Source organism: Orussus abietinus, unplaced genomic scaffold (assembly GCF_000612105.2).
Source record: "Orussus abietinus isolate OABI.00-Male unplaced genomic scaffold, Oabi_2.0 scaffold603, whole genome shotgun sequence".
In the NCBI taxonomy this organism is placed as follows: Eukaryota; Metazoa; Arthropoda; class Insecta; order Hymenoptera; family Orussidae; genus Orussus; species Orussus abietinus.
The window spans coordinates 22,829-43,811 of record NW_019394746.1 but is presented as its reverse complement, the minus strand read 5'-3'; the positions used below and the strand labels follow the sequence as shown (position 1 = coordinate 43,811).

The 20,983-nt window shown below is 37.3% G+C and overlaps 6 protein-coding genes across 10 annotated transcripts; 4 read left to right on the top strand and 2 right to left on the bottom strand.

The window, feature by feature from the left end:
* Positions 1 to 322: 322 nt before the first annotated feature.
* LOC105696493 (hormone-sensitive lipase) lies at positions 323 to 4,709 on the top strand. Of its 3 annotated transcripts, none has more exons than XM_012419004.1 (11): positions 323 to 552; positions 746 to 1,266; positions 1,343 to 1,544; positions 1,621 to 1,834; positions 2,042 to 2,232; positions 2,311 to 2,593; positions 2,678 to 2,900; positions 3,099 to 3,289; positions 3,351 to 3,682; positions 3,764 to 3,889; positions 3,956 to 4,709. In XM_012419004.1, exons 2-11 carry the CDS (start codon positions 908 to 910, stop codon positions 4,022 to 4,024), a joined length of 2,190 nt encoding a protein of 729 aa, XP_012274427.1. In that variant the 5' UTR covers positions 323 to 552; positions 746 to 907; the 3' UTR covers positions 4,025 to 4,709. The 3 variants fall into 3 exon arrangements, with proteins under 3 accessions (XP_012274427.1, XP_012274425.1, XP_012274426.1); XM_012419002.1 differs by having other exon boundaries at positions 323 to 625; XM_012419003.1 differs by having other exon boundaries at positions 323 to 625; positions 737 to 1,266.
* A 280-nt stretch (positions 4,710 to 4,989) lies between these two features.
* On the bottom strand, positions 4,990 to 6,591 carry LOC105696497 (probable N-acetyltransferase san). The gene is made up of 4 exons (XM_012419008.2): positions 6,124 to 6,591; positions 5,659 to 5,815; positions 5,385 to 5,551; positions 4,990 to 5,290 (listed from the first exon to the last, which is right to left on the bottom strand). Exons 1-4 carry the CDS (start codon positions 6,129 to 6,131, stop codon positions 5,101 to 5,103), a joined length of 522 nt encoding a protein of 173 aa, XP_012274431.1. The 5' UTR covers positions 6,132 to 6,591; the 3' UTR covers positions 4,990 to 5,100.
* Positions 6,592 to 6,696: 105 nt separating this feature from the next.
* On the top strand, positions 6,697 to 9,319 carry LOC105696495 (upstream stimulatory factor 2-like). Of its 3 annotated transcripts, none has more exons than XM_012419007.2 (5): positions 6,697 to 6,845; positions 7,070 to 7,140; positions 7,459 to 7,736; positions 8,183 to 8,347; positions 8,419 to 9,319. In XM_012419007.2, the coding sequence occupies exons 1-5, from the start codon at positions 6,805 to 6,807 to the stop codon at positions 8,635 to 8,637; spliced, it is 774 nt and encodes a 257-aa protein (XP_012274430.1). In that variant the 5' UTR covers positions 6,697 to 6,804; the 3' UTR covers positions 8,638 to 9,319. The 3 variants fall into 3 exon arrangements, with proteins under 3 accessions (XP_012274430.1, XP_023288923.1, XP_012274429.1); XM_023433155.1 differs by lacking the exon at positions 6,697 to 6,845 and adding an exon at positions 6,854 to 6,987 and having other exon boundaries at positions 7,459 to 7,583; XM_012419006.2 differs by lacking the exon at positions 6,697 to 6,845 and adding an exon at positions 6,854 to 6,987.
* Positions 9,320 to 9,381: 62 nt separating this feature from the next.
* LOC105696494 (V-type proton ATPase catalytic subunit A) lies at positions 9,382 to 14,884 on the bottom strand. The gene is made up of 12 exons (XM_012419005.1): positions 14,802 to 14,884; positions 14,018 to 14,122; positions 13,826 to 13,938; positions 13,386 to 13,751; positions 13,247 to 13,303; positions 13,077 to 13,171; positions 12,725 to 12,996; positions 12,276 to 12,459; positions 11,433 to 11,550; positions 11,088 to 11,368; positions 10,815 to 11,004; positions 9,382 to 10,710 (listed from the first exon to the last, which is right to left on the bottom strand). Exons 2-12 carry the CDS (start codon positions 14,097 to 14,099, stop codon positions 10,618 to 10,620), a joined length of 1,851 nt encoding a protein of 616 aa, XP_012274428.1. The 5' UTR covers positions 14,100 to 14,122; positions 14,802 to 14,884; the 3' UTR covers positions 9,382 to 10,617.
* A 542-nt stretch (positions 14,885 to 15,426) lies between these two features.
* On the top strand, positions 15,427 to 17,298 carry LOC105696520 (leukocyte receptor cluster member 1 homolog). The gene is made up of 3 exons (XM_012419060.2): positions 15,427 to 15,547; positions 16,003 to 16,102; positions 16,216 to 17,298. The coding sequence occupies exons 1-3, from the start codon at positions 15,525 to 15,527 to the stop codon at positions 16,990 to 16,992; spliced, it is 900 nt and encodes a 299-aa protein (XP_012274483.1). The 5' UTR covers positions 15,427 to 15,524; the 3' UTR covers positions 16,993 to 17,298.
* Positions 17,213 to 20,946, top strand: LOC105696519 (zinc finger protein 93). The gene is made up of 8 exons (XM_012419059.1): positions 17,213 to 17,332; positions 17,911 to 18,591; positions 18,658 to 18,768; positions 18,835 to 19,040; positions 19,110 to 19,285; positions 19,347 to 19,796; positions 19,870 to 20,076; positions 20,181 to 20,946. Exons 2-8 carry the CDS (start codon positions 17,986 to 17,988, stop codon positions 20,540 to 20,542), a joined length of 2,118 nt encoding a protein of 705 aa, XP_012274482.1. The 5' UTR covers positions 17,213 to 17,332; positions 17,911 to 17,985; the 3' UTR covers positions 20,543 to 20,946.
* The last annotated feature ends 37 nt before the right edge of the window (positions 20,947 to 20,983 follow it).

Sequence of the window (20,983 nt, the reverse complement as noted above, 5' to 3'; positions counted from 1 at the left end):
CACCGGAGGTCGAACAGGACGCGGTCGCTCGATCCTTCCCGTAAATCTCTCAACTCATCTCTGATTTGGCAGAAATGAGTTAGGAGATTGCCATAATGATAAGCCACCACCGTCAACTGCCGCATGGTATTACCATCGCGAATACGTGAGCCGTCAACGGCAACTGGTAGATGGCACAGCCATCGCTATTGTGCGAGCTCCTACCAGAAATTCGTTGCGCCGCCCTTGGGAGCAAAAAACGGTGAAAGCTAACGTACGAAATCAGAGGGCAGCACACGGTGCGATCGCGCGACCCTGCACGTGAGCAATCTCCCAACTCATCTCTGTCACCAATCTCCCAACGAATCTCTGTGACTGTCTATGACTGACATGTCTTGATAAAGAACGATAAGGAAGAAAATTTCGGTCGTGAGTTAACGTATTTTTCTTCGATGATTACCTCGAGTCATCCGATTATCTAGACAGATTGTAACTTTCGGATAATCAGCGAACTGAACAATAAGCACCTTAACTGGAGCGGAATAATTTTGTCGGCGGACGTTGACAGGCAAGGTAACATAACCTATGACACCGGATCCAACGAAGGCGCGTCATTGTTTGGACGTAATCTCTCTCGAAGTAAAAAGTGAGCAGGACAGTTCAAATTTCTTTTTCTTTTTCTTTTTGCACGGCTTATTCTAGAAGAACTTTGCTCTTAAGATAACCTAACTTGGAGCGATATCAATAATAATTTCAGTTATTTCAGGGGAACAAGTGTTTTGGTTTTGATAAAAAAGAAGTATCACGGTATGATGACCTAGGAGGGAATAGCACTGCGGGAACAGTGGTTCCGTCTTGAATCTTACAGCCGCTAGTTTTACTAGAGAAGCGCAGCTGTTATCTTCAAGTATTCCGTCTCACAGCTCAAATGTCGATCGACAATGGCTTTGACAGGCCTTTCGAGGAGTTTGAACCTCCACAGTGGGATGCGCTCAGAAATGTTTGCCGTGCCAATATCGAGTATTTTTCGTCGCATCAAGATGAAAATGGGCTACGGATAACGGCGGGACTGTTGGCTATACTGGATAACGTGGATGCATTAGGACCGTTATATAAAGAAATAGCTAAAATTGCTCCGTTGTTCGATTTCAATGAAAACACTCCAGGAAATGGTTACAGAAGTTTCTTAATACTGGTGGAGAAAGGTATTTTACATTGTGGCTCCATTTGCCGGGATTTATACTGCCAGAAGGACTCTATGCTCTTTAAAAAGAATAATTACTCAAAGTAAGTGGCTTTAAACAGTCGTTAGTATATTAATTTTAATGTTGAATCGTTACTGATATTTTTAAAATTAAATTAGGGAAATTGAAGCATGTTCTCAATTAATTGCATCGCTAACTACTTGTTTACAACATTTGAAAACCTTACATTCATGGAGTGGGGTAACCAGCTGTGGAAGAAAGTCGTTATTCCCAGGTGATGATCATAGTCCTCAAGAATTATTAAGTCATGCTGAAAATGTTAACCAATACTGTTTTTATGGCAGATGTCTAGGCTTTCAGGTATGATTAATAGTATGTGAAATATATCAGTTGACATGCATTGCTAAATAGTTATAAATTCAAATACATTTTTCAGTATTCTAGTAATATGAGGCGCATTTTGACTGTAATATCAACTAGTATGGCTTCGTTCAGTGAAGTTTTCTATGCCAATGGTGGATACTTACAAAGGTTCACCAACTCTGTAAAATATTTCCTAGATCCAGAATTACGAGCTCGTCGTCTGGTGAATCTGTTTCAACATGCAGACGTATCATTTTGCAAATCGTTCTGGTACATCAATGAAAGTGGTAAGATCTGTTAAAAAAATTATATCGATTCAGCACTAACATCTGCTATTGATTTTTAAATCTAAATATCACGATTATAACATTCTATTTGTATCTAGGACAAAACATAATTCAGTAGATACGATAATATTGTTATCCAGGTGTGAAACCGATCACCAATCGGTATTATTATTCAAGCCTCTCTGATAAGAATTCTTTCTTTCACAGAATTTTTTAAGAATGTCATCACCATTGGAATGCCATCGGTGTTAATAAATCAAATAATTTCTATACCTCCGGAAGAACTGATTTTGCCTACTAATGATGGTTCTACAATATCGATTCCTATCCCCAGTTCACATATTGGGAAGAAGCCTATACATGTTAAATTGCTTAGTACAAAACGGAGAATAGGAATGGTTAGAAAATAGTATTGTTTATTAATATCGTGATAAATAATGTTCTTTTAATTTTAACATATTAGTTATCACTTGCAGGTAGGCTCGGCGAGAGCAGGAAGTGAATTGTTAGGGCCTTCGGAGTCATTAGCAATTCACTGCCACGGTGGTGGGTTTGTGTCGCAAAGCTCACAATCCCATGATATTTACTTGCGAGAGTGGGCTACAACTTTGGACATACCAATATTATGCATCGATTATAGTTTGGCTCCCGAAGCTCCTTTCCCCCGTGCTCTCGAAGACGTGTTATATTCTTACTGTTGGGCACTTAAACACGCCAGTACATTACTTGGAAGTATTGCTCAGAAAGTAATTATGATCGGTAAGGTTTGATCTGAGATTATCCTATTTTTTAAGAAAAAAATTCAATAAACTTTTGGTTTATAACTAGAAACATAAATGACAGGAGATTCAGCGGGAGGAAATTTAATTCTTGCGGCTACTCAAAAATGCCTGGAATTAAATATAAGAAAGCCCGATGGATTATTCTTGGCTTATACACCAATGTTGGTAGAATTTGTTCCGTCACCTTCTAGATTGCTTTGTCTTACCGACCCAATGCTGCCATTTGGCTTTATGATGAACTGCTTGAAAGCCTATGTGAAAGGGAATTCCAACGAAGACCAAAGGTATATATAATTGTTATAACATCCTGTTTCCATGGATTTGTTTTATTATTTTTTTTATAAACGTGCAAATAATTTTCATTACGCTGAACATTTTTATGTGGACCGAAGTTATTTTTGTGATTAACTTAATACCACGGTGACATTTTTAACCGTGTTATATATATATTTTTATTTTCAACTCTGTAATTACATTTGTAGGGAAAGTACCCAAGACGAAGAATGTATAAAATCTGACACCGAATCATTTGCCGAAGTCAGTGAAAGTGATCTTTTTGCTCTAGCACTTAGTCCTAATGGCGATGAGACTAACGAAGAACAGAAACTAGCTTCTTTGCCATCAGATTCTACCTTAAATTCCGTCAGCTCAGCAGAAGTTGATGCTACTCAAGGTATGCTTTCGATTCGGAGAACATGTTAACTTAATATAAATATTTCTAACACATCTCGTAGGTACAGCAGGCCCAGAAGTTGTTAAAGATGAAGCTGTATCTCAAGAGTATATTAGAAAATTTGTAAATATGTATAAGAATGCATATTTTGGAACGGCAGCACCTATGGCTAATGGAAGTGACAGCGAAGAGTGTAACGGTACTAATAGCAGCAAATCGTGGTCATTTTTTGGGTGGTCTATTGGAAAACAAAAAGAACTTAGGGAACTGGATGCAATGGGAGAAAGAAGTCCAATCGAGGAATTCGCATTTACAGTGCCAAAGGATCCACTTTTAAGTCCGTATCTTGTATCTGACGATGTTTTAAAACAAATGCCACCGATGAAAATTTTGGTAAGCTAGATGAATTTCTTGACCGCTGCTAATCCTATTCTTTGAAACATGATTTATAATTCTTTTAAAACTATATCATAGACTATGGATTTTGATCCATGCTTGGACGATTGCATTATGTTTGCACTTAAGCTGAAATCTCTGGGAAAACAAATTACTCTTGATGTTTTACATGACTTGCCCCATGGTTTTCTCAATTTTTCCACGGTAAGAAATTTCTTGTAGAGAAGTATTTCCATAAATAATGTTGAATAAATTCATTTTTTTTTTTAGGTATCAAAAATAACACACGAAGGCTCCTTAGTTTGCATAAAAAGAATAAAAGAGTTGCTGGATGCTTAATTAGGAAAAGCTGAATGCAGATGGATAAGAATTGTTTACAATTATGCTTTTTAAATTTCAATTCAGTTGCGTGTCAAAGACCTGTCGAGCCATGAGCTTCATAAATGCTGACGTGTTGTATTACAAATAATTAATACAAACAGAAGCTACGTTATTTGTATATTCTCAATCGAAAAGGTTTGTATTCAACATGTGTGTCGATTTTAATGCTTTCGTGATGTTTTGTTTAACTGATTTAAGAAAGTTGAATGAGAAGTACTTTAAGAAAAATATCTTTTATATTATGTCAAGTTATGGAGAGGTTTATGTATATATTGTTCAATGGCTATTATTTCTATTACTTGTTGATAATTTATCTAACCACCGTTCATACGTATTCTTTAACTCTTTTATCAAATTTTTTACCCTAACACTTTTGATACTATCTCTTTACTGCTTAAGATCACGTTTGCAGCGATGTACAGTTAAAAATGTATGACCTTATTGGTACCTGCAATTGTAAATTTTCTAGCCTAACAGCAAAATACTAATGTACTACGTACCAAGTACCTTGCATATTAAATATTATAGATCGTGTTAGGTAGGCTAAGTCTCTGTGAAATTTATGTAAAAATTGAATGTATTACGAACAGTAGTTTCATGTCATGTTAATAATTGAAAATAAATAATCGCACATTATTTTGAATCTGGTAGTGTGAATTATACTACTTATTCGCTTTTGTTTATAACAATTTCAAATTAAAGAAAGAGATGAACAATTTTAATAATCGTGAATACGATTTCATATTGTAATAATTTTGTTTAGGTAGTCTCATTTAATGAATGATTTTTTGCTAATGTTTACACAAGTCTCGTTCCTATGATCTGATATTTAAAATATTTTTCTCGGTACATATTATATACAGTATTCTTATATCATGGTATACTTAGAAGTTATACATTAAATGAAATATGGAACTCTGAAATTACAAGCACTAAACTTTCTTTCTTTTTTCTTTTTTTGATAATTTGTACAGCAGATGTTGGTGTTTAATAACAGAGAATGAAGGAAAAATGGGTTAACATGTAAAGTCTATTCACTGACTGGCAGGTTGATGATTCACATTGGTCGTATTATTTGTATTACTCCTTGGGCGTAGTGTCTTTTGTAAAACATGAGCATCCGCCGGTTCTATTCGTTTGTAATAATGCTTCTTCGTTTCAACGATTTCAAAGCCAAATTTTTTGTAAAAGTCAATCGCTCCCTCGTTATTAACTTGGACATGCCTGCAACGAAGCGTGAGTTCAATGTACATTTTTTTTATTACTTGAAAGTAATAGTACCGATTAAGCATCATTTAATAACAGCATTGTTACTTACAGAAATATAGAGTTAAAATTACCATCCTTATTGACATAGTTTAAAACATGCTGTACCATTACAGTTCCGATTCCTAATCTTCGATAAGGATACAGGCAACCTAAAGTCATTATGTATAAACGTCGAGAATTTTCCGATGTGTCAACTCGACAACAAACAGCTCCCACCTACAAAGTAAAAGGCAAATATCAGTAACCGACTTTAATACTATCTTAACAGTGTCAATAAAATTAAGCTTCGCAAATGTGTCGTATCGTTACGAAATGTTGCGTACCACTATATCATTGTAATACGCTAACTTGGCCAGCTCTCCGGCCTCCAAAACATCCTTATAAAACTTCTCGTTATAAGACACAGGAAATACTACTTGATTTAGCAGTTTCAGCTGCTTTATATTATGTGGCGTTACTTCCCCTAATTCAATTTTTGATCTGTAATTGAAGATAAAAATCATACAGTCATACAAGGTTATAATTACAGAAGCCCTAAAAAAAAATGAAGATCAAAAATAACTCTTTGACGTGTGCTCCGAGGACGAAAGTGGTCCTAAGCAGCTATGTCGGAACATTCTCATTCAGCAAAACTCGTCCCCATAACAGGAAGTTAGCACTACATTTACTTGAAAAGATTCAGTTCAATTATTTGGGAGGCTCGCGATGAGAATTTCTCAGGAAATACGCCGACGAGCAAGTATAACGAGACAAGAAGCACGTGTAACCTCAAAGTGAGAAAAACTTACCTAGTCATATTAATTAGCTATGGTTCACCTAAACTGCAATTTGAAGTTGATTGTCAGTACAGTATGGTGATAATTTATTTTAGATCCGACGGAAACGAAAAACGGCGGCAACCGGGATCGCTCTACAAAAGTTTCGTCTGCATTCGGCGGTTCTTCGTGACGTCAGGTTTCTCGACACGGTTGCCGGAAGAATGATGAGTACTGAAGCTTTCATCGATTCATAATGGATGCGCGCATCCGTAAAAATGTCACGTTTACGTTAAATTAAAGACAGACAACGAATAGTAGATTATGAAAGCCATTCCATGGATTTAAAGTACTATATTAAACTCCTAAATCGTCGGTACAGCTCGCAAAGATTTGGATTAATATTTTACAAACTGTTCATAAACGTTCAAAAATGTACCTAGAATCTTTTAACGACCGTTAGTTACTAGATTTGGGATTGATATCCAATTTAGCGGGTATACAATTAATTTAAAACTTGAATTTTACCATTTTTTCGTCATCTTTAAAGGGTTAAAGTGAATCAACTAACATTGTTTTGTCCAACGACCTTGGATAGCAACGAGGTGCGCGCGTCGTTGGCCGCCATCTTGTGCACCACATGACCTCGTTGCCGTGTCCCGTGACCAGCTCACGTGAATTTTGACAAATTCAAACGTTTTTCGGTGGGAAAAAATGGATATTTTGGAACAGCATCTCGATCAGCAGGATGTCAGGTAGCGTTTGCATTAAATATTGCTCGACGAGTGTTATGGGAATGGTTCGTTCCTGTTTAAAGCGAGTTCTTGTCAAGGTCACCGCACAGTGGACAGTGCGCACTTTCCTGCTGTGTAGCAGAACGAAAGTGTTCGTTTCATAGTAGGAAAAGTTTCCATCTCGATTTGACTGACAGTTTTTCCGAGCTTTACGACCGCACCGAAGAATTCTCTCTGTTTTTCAGCGCCGGTTCGACCAAAGAAGAGGACAGTTCGGGCATTGTCATCGAAGAAGCCGAGTTCGTTGACTGCGACGGTACGAAATTCTTAATATCTTATTTTTACCGCATTTCGAGTCCCTTTTCACTTTCACTTAACCTCCAGAAAACTTGCGATGATCATTTGTCGTTAACGTTACGTCACACCTAAGTGATTCAGTTACTGTAATTCAAGCTATCACTATTTTTAACATCTTTGTTATTAAATCGAGGAAAATGCTCCTGGTGTAACGTCATTTAAAATGTCCTATCGATTGATTTTAATCGCTACTAGAATTATCGAGCTTAATGTTACTTTTAATAATTATTCGATGGTTGTATCGACTAGAGTTACATATAATTTCTCGTCAGTGTAGGTGATGCTGTTCCTGAGGATGGAGTGCGCTACCAAGAAGCCCTTGCCTATAGAGTAGTTCAAGTAAATGGTTCTTCGTCTAGTAACGAAATAGAACTGCCTGTAGGACAGCCGACAAATAATACGGTACAAGTTTTGACTTCTCCTTTAAATGGACAGTTTTATGTAATTGGGAACGCAAATGATGTGTTCACGACGGCACAAACGTCCAGGTCTTTGGCACCTAGAACTACTCTTCAAATAGAAACACCTCGTGGTGCTACCACAGGCTTAAAAAAGGTTGAGGTCTCTTCTGAAACTTGTACGATATGTGGTGCGATTAAATCATTTCCCAGAGATAAAGTGACGTACTTTTAATGGCAGACTACAAGTGGAATAATGAAAAAGTTGTTAATTCAATAGTTTTTATAATGACAGCTGAATTAGACAATTTCAATTGTATTAGTGAATAGGCAGTTGGAACGAAGCCAGCGACTATGTTTTATAGATGATTTCGACATTAAGACATTTCACTGCCATGTTAACTATAATGTAAAGTTGGTGTTTGCCTTCGGCTTTTCACTGTGTAATTTCTGTCTGCGCTTAAAAAATTATAAGTTTGATAATTTCTTTCATTATAATGTGCGTTTCAATTTTCATAAGAAGTGTGCCACTCTGGGTTATTCTTTTCTTGCACCTCGTATTCTTGAGTAGTGGGTATCTTATGGAGATCTTTCTCGTTTCAGAGGGATGACAGGCGCAGAGCAACGCATAATGAAGTCGAACGCAGGCGCCGAGATAAAATTAATAATTGGATCGCAAAACTAGGAAAAATTATTCCTGAGTGCAATGCAAATACCAGTGGCAATGGAAGTAGCGGAGGCGAAGGAAAAACCAACTATGAAACTCAGGTAATAAAAAGCCCTAGAACATTTGTTACCAAGTTTTTTAATACTTACTAATAGTCTATTTTTAACGTTAGAGTAAAGGTGGAATCCTAGCTAAGGCCTGTGAGTACATAGGAGAACTCAGAGCCGCTAACCAAGGGTTGGGTCAGTGTGTACGAGATAATGAGAAGTTGCGACAGGAAATTAATGCATTGAAGCAGCTAGTAACGCAACTAAAGCGAGAAAATGCGCAACTTAGGTCTCAAATATCGCCACCTACGACAACGGTAGATAACGTGCACATCAGTTCTTAATGGAAGGCTGGTTGTGTAAGTTCTCATGTAAATAGATTAAATTAGCATATTCATTATTGGTTAACGAAAGGGGAGCTGTACCATTCGTCAGAACATGGGGAAGAGGCGATATCAAGCTTACAACCATAAAATGAAATAATTTCAAATTGTTTTTAGTAACAGAGTTACGATGTAGACTGTGTCTCCGTAGGTCTTCATTGTAAAGAGATGTATTAGATACATATGCAAAGATAACTTTTGTTAAGAGGGTTAAGAAGATGAGGGAAGGCTGTGAATATCAAATGCCGATTTAATTTTTCTAAAAGAATGTCCGAAGGGTCGGTATTTTCTAGATTGAATATTTTTAGCCATAACATTTGGAAAATGCTGTTAGAAACACCATGGCGATCGAGCCTTTATGAATTCGTTGAATGTTTTTTATTTTTAATACTGTTTTCACTTCTAGGATATTTGTAGTACGAGATAGGACTGAGAGAGAATTGTGGAATAGATTATAACAATTACACATGTGTATATATATACATACATAGTATATAGCAATAACATATTTTTTCCATGTACAATATTTCTTGTACGCGAGAAATTGACGCAAGTATAAACCAGAAGTGACTATTGAAAATGTAATATATCGAGATGTACATACCGCGGGGTTATTGTTATATTATTAAAAATGAAATTGAAACAGCCGTTCACTCATTTCCAAACTGCTGAGACAACGAATCGGTGAGGCAAGATCATTCAATGTTTACTGTTTTTGTGCAGAATTTTATTCCTTTTTCTTTACATATCGTACATTGGAAATGATAATGAAGCTGCTGGAACACTGGACATTGTATTCTTTTTCTTTTTTGCACTGCAAAGACCCAGCACCTCGATTACAGCTTAGCGTCTCGAAGACTCTACGTTGGATCATGTAACGTCCTAACGTCAATGTAACATTATTTAACGCCTATATTAATCTCTATCACGAACATAGAATATAATATGATACAATTGCTAATACTTCATGATCGGTATTGGATTCCTTAGATAAAAAGCTGTCGTATCATCCAACGGTCGCTTTAAACACCAAGGCCATGTGCTATCTTTTTTTTTCGTTTTTATTAATTACACTTGATTAATGTCGTCCATAGCGCGTGGATGAGAGGAGAGCTTTCGACAAGGTATGTCTGTATTGTACATATATAAAGTATTTTTCATTAGTGCAATCCACCTATCCGACGATCTCGCGCGTAAAGGACTACGGGAAGATACGGTAGATGGCGAGTAAGCAAATATCCAACGCCGAGTATATAAGGAACTGTCCTAGGTAGATCTCACTAATTAAAAATTCCTTTCCCCTTCACTTTTAAGACACGTAATTAGTTTACAATGATCGGAAAGATTATTTCAAAGAAACTTAATTTGTTGTTTAGGGGCGTCCCATCTTATTGTCTTTGTCGGAGTGTACATACATTGTTACCCGACAAGAGTCTACCCATCGAACAGTTCTTCGGTGGAAAAATAAATTGTTGAAAACGACTCGCGTTACTTTCAAATAATTGGAATTTATATACAATATCCGGGGAATTAATTTCAATCGATTAGAGGTAGAGGCTATCAATCGTGATTGAAAGAAGTGAATACGATTCGTTAAAAACAACCCGTCACCCTCGATTCTAAAATCGCATATCTGCGATTCAGAGGATTGGAATACTTGCTCGGCGATAGACTTTTTCTTTCTTTTTTCTTCTTTTTTCCCCCCCTTTTGCTTTAAGACAAATTATAGATCGTGCAATAAGCAACTCCGAAGTACAGGCTTATTCACATTGTTTAACGGAAGCAAAATATCGATGGTATCTGATTATTTGATGCCTCGGTGATGACACCGATGTAACACTTGCTGTTCTCTCTTTAGCTTAATGTTCAGCTACTGTCGGAACATCCCTAAACGTCTAAGATATCGGACGCGGTTAATGAAGGTGCTTCTTATCAAGAAGATTAATCTTCCAGATTTCTAAATGCCTGTTGAATGTCTTCGTGCAATTGATCGAAGTCTGCTCTGATCTTGGCTTCGCCATCCTTCACCGGATCCTAAATAATATCACTAGTTTGTATGACTGTGTTCAGGCAAACTGACGCATTGAATTTCTCGGAGAGACTGCGAAATAATGTATTAATTAATTTCCAAAACTTACCTTGAATTTCATCGAACTGAGTTGGTATAGTATGTTGCCCATGCTATCACGAATAACATTCCAAGTGATCTTGTTGTCGGACTGAGCCGTAGACTCCACAGCATGCCTGGCCATATCGTAGAAAGCAATCATGTTCCGCAACATTCCGACAGTTTTGTAGAATGGACAGAATCGATCGTACGGCGAGTAACTGTACAATTAATCATCCATTGTTTGTATGAAACAAATCTATCGTTTAGATTTTATAACATGTGTGTTGAATAGAAACGCCACCTGTTTTGCTGCAAGAAGTCGTCCTTCAAAAGTTTTGCCACTTCCAGAGTAATCTTGTCCGTCTCGGCGAGAGAGGCTTTGCCGACCAGCTGCACGATTTCCGACAGATCTTCCTCCTCTTGGAGGATCTCCTTGACCTTGGTTCTCAACGGAACGAACTCGGGGAAGTTCTTGTCGTAGAAATCGTCCAATGCTCGGAGATATTTACTGTACGAGATGAGCCAGTTAATGGAAGGGAAGTGTTTACGCTGAGCCAGTTTCTTATCCAATCCCCAGAAGACCTGTAGCAAAAAGGTATGTAAGAGATTTAGACGGCACTCTTTAAGAAAATATATGTGATCTTACCTGCACTATACCAAGAGTGGCACTGGTCACAGGGTCGGAGAAATCACCACCAGGTGGTGATACCGCTCCAACGATACTGACGGAACCTTCGCGATCCGGGTTACCTAGACACTTTACCCTGCGCCGAGATAATTTATTCAGCCGATATTCTCAACTTGTCCATGTTAAGGTGAAGTGAAACACATCGAGGAACTTGATCAGCGTCGATAAAGATTTTTCTAAATACCTACGTCGCCGACGTTCGTTTTTATATTGACAGATGGGTCGAATTATATTGGATATTGTACTAAATGGCATACGCCACCTGTCGTTTTCGTACAATAATTATAAAGAAATCGAAGTAAAACCCCAGAAATCCCCTGGATTCGTGCTTTCTGAGGCCCTAATTGATTGCAGAGGGACTCCCTGCGCCATCTGTGATTTCCAGGTCAATTAAATTTTCCCTTCGAGACCTTGCATTTCCATCGTTTTAGTATAGAAGCGCATAAAACACTTTTCTTGCCTTTATCCCGTTCAAATGCGTGTTTATGGATTACCAGAGTGTTCTAAATTGTCGTAAAATTGTCCTGACCCTTTCGTTTCTCATATCAGAGCCTTCGTTAATTGTATACTGATCGAAATGTGAGAGCTCGACGTCACTGTTTCTAGTCTGACCCAAGTTAAAAAATTGATTCCAAAAATCCAAATTTTGAATGTGTCAGGACAATTCTTAGATAATCACAAGTCATGTGAGAAAGTTTCGGACAGTTTGGTCCGATACCCTTAAAAAAAGTGTTGTATTCGAATCGACTGATTTGAAGGGGGTTTCACTTCACCTTAAATTGCTAAGAATCGTTGCTTTACCTTCCAGCACGCTCGTAGAAACTGGCAAGCCTGGCACCGAGGTAGGCAGGATAGCCAGAGTCGGCGGGCATCTCGGCCAAACGACCGGAAATCTCACGAAGAGCTTCGGCCCACCGAGATGTGGAATCTGCCATCATGGATACGTTGTATCCCATGTCTCTGAAGTATTCCGAAAGAGTAATCCCTGGGAAAGGATGGAAGTATTGAATTAATAGAATAATAATAGAATTATATCAGCGTCAAAGGCACTTGCTTAAATCATTTGGTAGGAACTGTTGGAATGCAACCAAAATGACGAATATAGTACTTGGCACAAGTTTACGGTGGGAACTATAACTGTGAACTTACTTGCATACGGTACGTGTATAAATGGTATTACTTATTTTTTTATGTATTTCTGATAAAGCAATGTAATTAAGGTACTTGTTTATGAAAGTTCAGAGAGATACCTGTGTAAATGGAAGCTTCTCGAGCAGCGACAGGCATGTTGGAGGTATTGGCAACCAGGGCTGTACGTTTCATGATGGATTCGGTGACTCCATCAATTTCAACGGTGAGTTCAGGGAAATCTCTCAGTACTTCCGACATCTCGTTACCACGTTCTCCACAACCGACGTAGATGATGACATCTGAGTTAGAGTACTTTGAAAGAGCCTGGGAAATTACAGTTTTACCGCATCCGAAAGCTCCTGGAATTGCGGTTGTTCCACCCTGAACGCATCTATAGTTGAAAATGTAAGTTACGGGTAATTAAACATGTTGTGTATGGAGAATAATTATATGGGGAAGGTAAAAGCTTACGGGAAGAGCGAGTCTAAAACTCTTTGACCAGTCAGCAAGGGATGGTTGGCGGGCAGCTTCTCAGTAACTGGACGAGGCTGACGTACTGGCCATACCTATGAGTTCAAATGTGATTAGTAAGTTAGAAAATGTTTAAGTGGTTGTAGTTGTGCAATTCTAATTAGTCATACTTGCAACATGGTGTACTGGTTCTTTTCACCGTCAAATTCTGTTTCCAACACAATGTCCTGTAATTCATAAAGCATACATGTAACGTATATAAAATGTGAGCAGTAGTGTAACTTCAAATTTGCAGTGGAAATGACATACGTCAACGGTATAGTTGCCGGCAGGTGCAATGTATGTCACGGTGCCTTTGCTTTTAGGTGGCATAATCATCTTGTGCTTTACGAGGGTATTCTCGTGGACGATACCGTACAGATCTCCACCGGTAATGTGGCTGCCATTTTTTATGTTTAATGGATTGAATTCCCAGGAGATCACCCGCGACAAAGAAGGAACATTGACACCCTTCGGGATATAAATGGAACTGGTTAATTCATTAATATCTTTCAGAGGTCGTTGAATACCGTCGAAAATGCTGCCCAGAATACCGGGCCCCAGTTCTACGGACAAGGGTTTCCCAGTTCTGAGCACTGGATCGCCAACGGTAACGCCACTGGTTTCTTCGTAGACCTGTGTTAAAGACATAAAAAAATAACGTGAGTTAAAAATCACTCATTTTTAACGTGGTATCGAGAGTTTTTTACCTGAATAGTAGCCATGTCTCCTTCTAAACGAATAATTTCTCCAACAAGTTCATAGTAACCGACTCGTACTAATTCGTACATAGCGGATCCAGACATCTTTTCCGCAGTGACGACTGAAATAAAACATGTAAAAAGTGCAGATCTCTTCAACGGAAATCAATTAAAAGCACATGCCATGGTTGATTTTCTTACCGGGTCCGGATACCGCATAGACATATCCAAATTTAGTCTCCTTTTCATTATGCGCAATCTTTGGCAATCCATGGCTCGCCATCTTAAATGGTTATTTAGTTGCGACTACAACAAATAAAAAAACCGTTAAACCTTCATACCGCCTTACATATCCAAGCGTTCGTTAAACTAAGACATCGATGAATGATTATTGTAAAATGTTCACATGCGAATGACCACTCCCACATGATCGAAGGGGCAATTTAAACGGGTGGAGCCAGATTTAGAAAAGAATCGTAACATAAACTAAATTCGAATGTATCGGGGAAAGACGAGACCATTGTTTTAGCCAAGTTAAGAAACAAGTTGCGGCGGAAAGAGGGCGAAATAATGACTTCAGTGTCACGTCTGTAGCTTGTTCACGTGAGTAGTTTATTCGAAACGGAGTAGGCGGAGCCCGCTGGGCCGAAAGCAGTCGTCGCTAGCAGAAGCCACTGTTCGCGACGCGCGTTCGATTATCTACGCGGGAAACCTTTCGGCTATTTTCCATGTGATATACTTGGCCAAACCGTCGCACCGATCCTCCCTAAAAGCTATCAGAATGGACAATATATCGGCACCACCGTGAGCGATGGCGCACGTAAAGTGGTACGATCGATATCGCACATTTAGGAGCTCTCTTGATAAATTAGTGCGGGTACAAATATCAGCCGAGACTGCGTATACTGGCAGGTACAGGGAAGACTATTTTTGACAATTCCTACGGTAGCTGTGCTAGCAAATATCGAAAATTCATTACACTTACGGATAGGTTTGACGAACCAGAATGCACCCACCCAACTAGTCGAGTCTGGCTGCGCCTGTCTGCTGCTGGTATCACAAGACAGGTCAGCTGACCGATGTAAAGCCTCCTTTCCACTAGGCGACCACCTCCATTTCCCCTAGAACTTAACTGTCAAAGGGGCAGAGGTCTAGGCGTTCATTATGTATTCTTCACGAGAGCGTTTTTCACGTCTAGGCGTTCATTACGTATTTTTCACGACAGCGCTCACTTCTCGCACTTTCATCTTACGTGGGTTTATTCGCCGAATTACGTATTCGCTATATGAAAGAATAAGATCAGTAGCACTTCCGGTTTAGTAATGTTGCAAATAAAGGATGTAACAGGGCGTTTATTACGTATCTTTGACGAGAGCGCTCACTTCTCGCACTTTCATCTCACGTGGGTTTATTCGCCGAGTTACGTTTCGTTATATGAATGGTCTAGCATTTTCACCACGAAAAACGTTCCGTAATACCGTGAGCTACTAATTTTTCACATTTTCGCTTAATTTGCTTTACGTAATAGATCCCCTGTTCATTACTCTCTCTTGTTTTAATACTAGACGTTGTTCTTATTAAAGACCCAATCTGGAACACACCCTTTACTACGAAGAAATATGGCGCCTGTATTTTGGCCGAACTGCATCGCATCTGAAGGATAGATAAAGATAAATAAGAAATTAATGTTTTGAATTGTTAGTAAAACATGAATATTTTACCCAAGAAGAGGTATGTACATTAATTACACTTTAATGCGTTCTCAAGATGTGGAATAAAACTCCCTTGTTTATATAGTAATTTGTTAACTCACTTTGACAGGTTATGATTGTGAGTTAAAATAGGAAACAATTGTTAATGTACATTTTTCTACTACTATTAATATTTTATTGGGTCGGTTAACAAAGTTTTGCGACACTGACAATGTAATCTTGGAATATATTTTTATTTATTGAGTTGTAACTTCAGTCAACGATATATTCTCTGATTTTATTTATGATCTGTGTCCATCTATTGGAGAGCTCGTTGCTTCTTTGTAGGTTTTTGTTAAGTTTTATAAAGGAAAATTTCAAGCGTTGGGCTTTAAATTTTAAAGGACTTCTTAACCAGTCCAAGAATTGTAGTTTTCGCTATAGTTTGTCATGTTCTAATATTTTAAATTAATTCATATTATATCGTAATTCCAGATGGCACGTAAGGACGAAGGAAAATATTGCCCGTGTCAGACGGGATGAAGCGAAAGCTGCAGAAGAGGAAAAAGCAAAGACAGATCGAATTCAGAAAGCTGTAAATATTTCCTAATTATTTTCTACATATTCGTATGAAGGCATTCTTTGCGTTGAAATAGCTTTATAATTTCATTTTGCATTCCATTATAATATTTATCCATTCTTATGTAGGAGACCGAAGCACGGATTAACTTTCTAAGAAATCAAGCGAGGAAAAATTATGATGGCCGAGAAGATGAATTACAAAGTGTTCCGAGTACGTCATCAGAGAAACTCGAGCATGTAAACTTCTTTGCGGACCTAGAAGATGGGAAAATTGATTACAATAAACCTAATGCTGAACATGAACGAGAGAAGAAAGAAGAGAAAGAGAAGTATGAAAAACAAATTGGATACTTAACTTACCTCGGTCAAGACACCAACGAAGCGACAGGAAAGACAAATTGGTACGATGAATTACCTAAAAGGCTTACGGATACAGAAACAAAAGTGGAAGTTGAGATAAAACGTAAATCTTTTGACGATCCTATACGAGATATTAGAAGATACATGAACATCATGCGCTCAACACCTGAAGGTAATGATTCAAAGATAAAAGATAGGAAGAGAAAGAGGAATCGTAGGCAATCGGATGATTCTGATTCCGAGGCGGAAGGGCAAGCCAAAAAGCAAAATAAACAAAAATCCAAAAAGCATGAGAGCGATAACGCGAAATCAGATTCACATGATTCTAAGCCAAAAGCAGACATTGAAAAACTAAGGGCACAGAGATTGCTAAGAGAACAAACCGAAAAATTAAGAACAGAAGCATTATTAGCAAAATTACGGGGCGATCCATTACCTGTTTCTCCCAAGGAGATACCGAAACCTCTTATAAAGCAAAAATATAATTCTCAATTCTGTCCGGAAATTGCACGACAAAACGCAGAACGTACACCCAGGCGTTAGTAATTAGTGGAAACGATTTAACATTTAATGTTGATTTGTAAACATTTGTATATATTAAATGAATTAGTATTGATATATGATACTATATTTTGTTAGAATATGTAAATCGTTTAAATATTATTTGAGGTATTCATAGGTATTAGATTTTAGTGGAACAATCGTGAATTAATATAACAAAATTCAATTCTAAAAAAGTGAAAGAGATGCTTTGTGTTATACCGGGCGGCATCACGTGACCCAAAATGGCTGCGTTTAGAGGTTAGCATGTACCCGATTCTACAAATGAACTGTTTTTTTCTGCAAGAATGATGAGTTTCGCTTATATCCTTTATTATACTTGGTAAGTAAACAAATATTTCCATTAGAACGTTATATATAATTTAATTGTTTATGTTATATAGTAGAAATCTATATTAAAATCTCGAACCAGGCATCTTTCCGCGCTGATAAAAAATTTCGAATTTTGAGTTTAAAATGCTGATCATTTTAATTAACACTTTCTACCATAAATTGTTACCATTAATTTAATTATTTTGCCTTATTATAGAGAATGTAGTCTTTTAACTGCATTAGAGTAACCAGTTTTAAATACATTGGACGATGACATAACCTCTTTCCATGTAAAGTATGTGGATACTAAAAATCATGTTTGATAATCATATAATTTAAAAAAAAGTAACATATTAACAAATTTTAGCGAAGTTTTGATAAATGTTTCATAATTCTCAGATGCAAATGTAGTCAATTTCTCTTAGATGTATTTAATTTCTGCATTTTATTGCAAGAAGTAGGGAATAATATGGTCTTTAAGAAATAATTGTTTTTCTGTTATTAATGTGTTGAATGAACTATTTAATTGTGATTTATTATTTCAGTTTAAATGTTTGTAAATTATGTTGCTTTCTCCTTTGCTTTCAGTATTTTTAATAGCATGGCGTGGTCTAGCTGAAAGTATCCTACTAATCGGTGGATGGAATGGAAAATTAAGTCGTAATGAATGAGGAAATAAATACGGAGCATACGGCTTATTTAAGTTACGAAATTAACGGTGCGCAGTTTATTCTTCAGCCATTAGTAGACACCAGTGAATCCTTAGTCGCAGTTGAAAATGATATGCAGAGGGATGGTGGTTTAATTAATGAAGTGGAATTTCAAAAGGAAGAAGAACCTATTCCTTTGGTTTGTCTCGACGGGCAAATATATGCTTTTCAAAATGGCGAGTTGCAGGAATTAGACTTGAGTCATTTGGTAGATCAGAATGATCAAGTTAATGAAATTGAGCAGAACGATGACATTGTCATAACAAATGATGTCGAACATAGGGAATCGGATGAATCTGAATGTATAGCACATTTTGTTTCCGACGGGGATCCGTTGAGAGAAAATATAGATGACAGTGATCAGAAAGAATATCAAGTTATATCTAAGGACGATGAAAGAAATCTTATTGTTGGAAAACATGGCTTAAATGCCAATGATTTTGTTGAAGTTGTTACTGCTTTTAAGTGCAAAATATGCCCATATACTACTCAAGATCGTTCGCAGCTTTTAGAACACTTTGAAAATGTTCATATTAATCCTTCTCCAGAAACAGAAGCGGTAAAAATATAAATCTGTTATAACTTATAAATCATGAGTTCAGTATTTATTTAATTTTTATTTCAGCAAGAGCAAGAGGAATCTAAGAACGAGGAAGAAGTAAAACTGGTTTACATGTGCGGAGAATGCTCAAATTGCTTCCCTTCTATTGAAGACTGTCGAGAGCATATGATAAATGTAAACATTGTTATAATTGTTGGTTTTCGCATATGTAAAATATATTCACAGTTTTCTTTATTACAGGACCATCAGCTTACGGATCGAGAAGCTGATAATGGTTCGAGAGATGTTACAAAAAGTGATGACGGTGATTCTAAATTATCAGTTAGTAATTCTGGAAGTGGTGCCGAGACTAACGGTTCGAAACGACAAATAAAGGTTCCTAAAGCTCTTAGTTCTGAATATGCTCAGAATAAAAAAATTGTTGACACAAAAGAGCGTAACGTTAAGTATGTTCAGGACTCCTAAATTTAAATTAGATTATCATTCATTTGTATATTTCACTTGTTATCTTTCAGATGCACATACCGAGGTTGTCTCTATAAGTTTAGTTCAGAAGAGACGATGCAACAGCATGCGAGTTGTCACGTAGAATCTCAGAATGTCAATGTGTTTAGGTGTAACATTTGTAGGGACATGAAGTTTACTAAATGGCGTCCTTGTAGTTTGCATTTATGGAAAAAACATGAAATCGGTAAGAATATAATTAATTTATATAATCAATTTTTATTCCTTCTAATTGAATACAATTTTAGACATTGATCTGTTAACGTGTAAGATATGCAAGGCGTATAAAAGTGCAACAATGGTGAAATTACTGACGCACATGAGAGTGCATAGCGAAAGTCGGGAATTTGAGTGCACAGAATGTGGCAAATGTTTTAAACAACCAAGTCAATTGCGTAATCATCGGGTGATGCATATTGATCGTAAAACTGCTGAGCCACGTTGGTATACATCGAAGACCTGTGAAATATGTGGAAAGACATATGCAGATTCGAAGTGCCTTAAAAATCATATACAGGCAGTGCATTCAAAACTTCGCCCTTACGTGTGCAACGTATGTGGTCATTCCAGTGCGAGAAAAGCAATGTTGCAGATGCACCTTCGACAGCACACGGGTGATAAACCATTTAATTGCGAGCTCTGCGAATACAAGACTGGAGATCACAATTCATTGCGACGACACATAATGCGACATACAGGTAAAATATGTAGCTATGAATTAACCTTAAAGTGAAGAATACATGTTTAAATTTTTGGTTATGTTTTTATTAGGTGTTCGTCCATATAAATGTCCACACTGCCCATATTCAGCTATACAGAGCAACAGTTACAAGAATCATCTGCGATCTAAGCATCCATCGCTTTCTGGATTGTTCACTTGTGATCTTTGTTCGTTCAAAACCGTAAAAAAAGAAGGTTATATGCAACACATTGGAGATCACGAAAAAGGTTTAATCAAGGCAATTACTCAACAAAAAGGTATTATTGGTGGTGCGATCAATTGCAAAGTTCAACCTGCTCGGGACATATGAGTGTAATATCGAAAGAAAAAACATATCGAAGTGGTGGATTTACTTTTGCAGATGACGAGAATGTTGAGGTTTTCCCAGGCAACATAGCAGCAGCGCAATTAATTTACAGCTGCTTGGGTGCATTTTCTAAAGTAGGAAAAACGATAGAGGCTAACTTAATGTCATCGTCAACTTCTGCGGATGGAACCTCCCAAACGATCACAATCCAAATACCATCGAAGCACCTTAAAGGATCATTACCTACAATCGAAGACGCTGCGAATAATAGTTCTATAGACCAAGAAGATGATGAGACGATGCATTGTTTCTTAAAAATTCCTAAAGAGGAAGAAGAGAACATTGACACAGGTGGCATAACAATACCTGCCGAACCTGAAGAACCAGAATCCACATTAATGGACATTGAGACATGAAGACTTAAACGGAAGATTGCCAACTTTAGGATATGGAATCGTTCAGGTAAGAAAAATGGTGATATAGAATCGAGAGAATCTAGTCAGACGTTACTTATATAGTATTTGTGCGTGATTCGCTCGATTTATTTAAGCTAATGATCATCGCTATTAGAATTAACGTCTTAGAAAGGCATAAAACGTGTTAACGGATGATTATTCTGAACGATTTGTAGTTTATTTTCATAAACTCCTCCGACTGAAAGCTAACGTCTGCTATTAGTGGGTTATTATTGTAAATTACAATCAATTGAATGTCCAAGTAACGTACGGTTTTCAAGTTGTACTAAGTTGCTCTTACTTGAAGTGGACGCATGTTGAGTTTGCTCAATTCAATTATATTTTGTTACGTTTTTAAGATAGTATAGGTAACGAAATAATGTTCTGTAAATATAAGCTTAC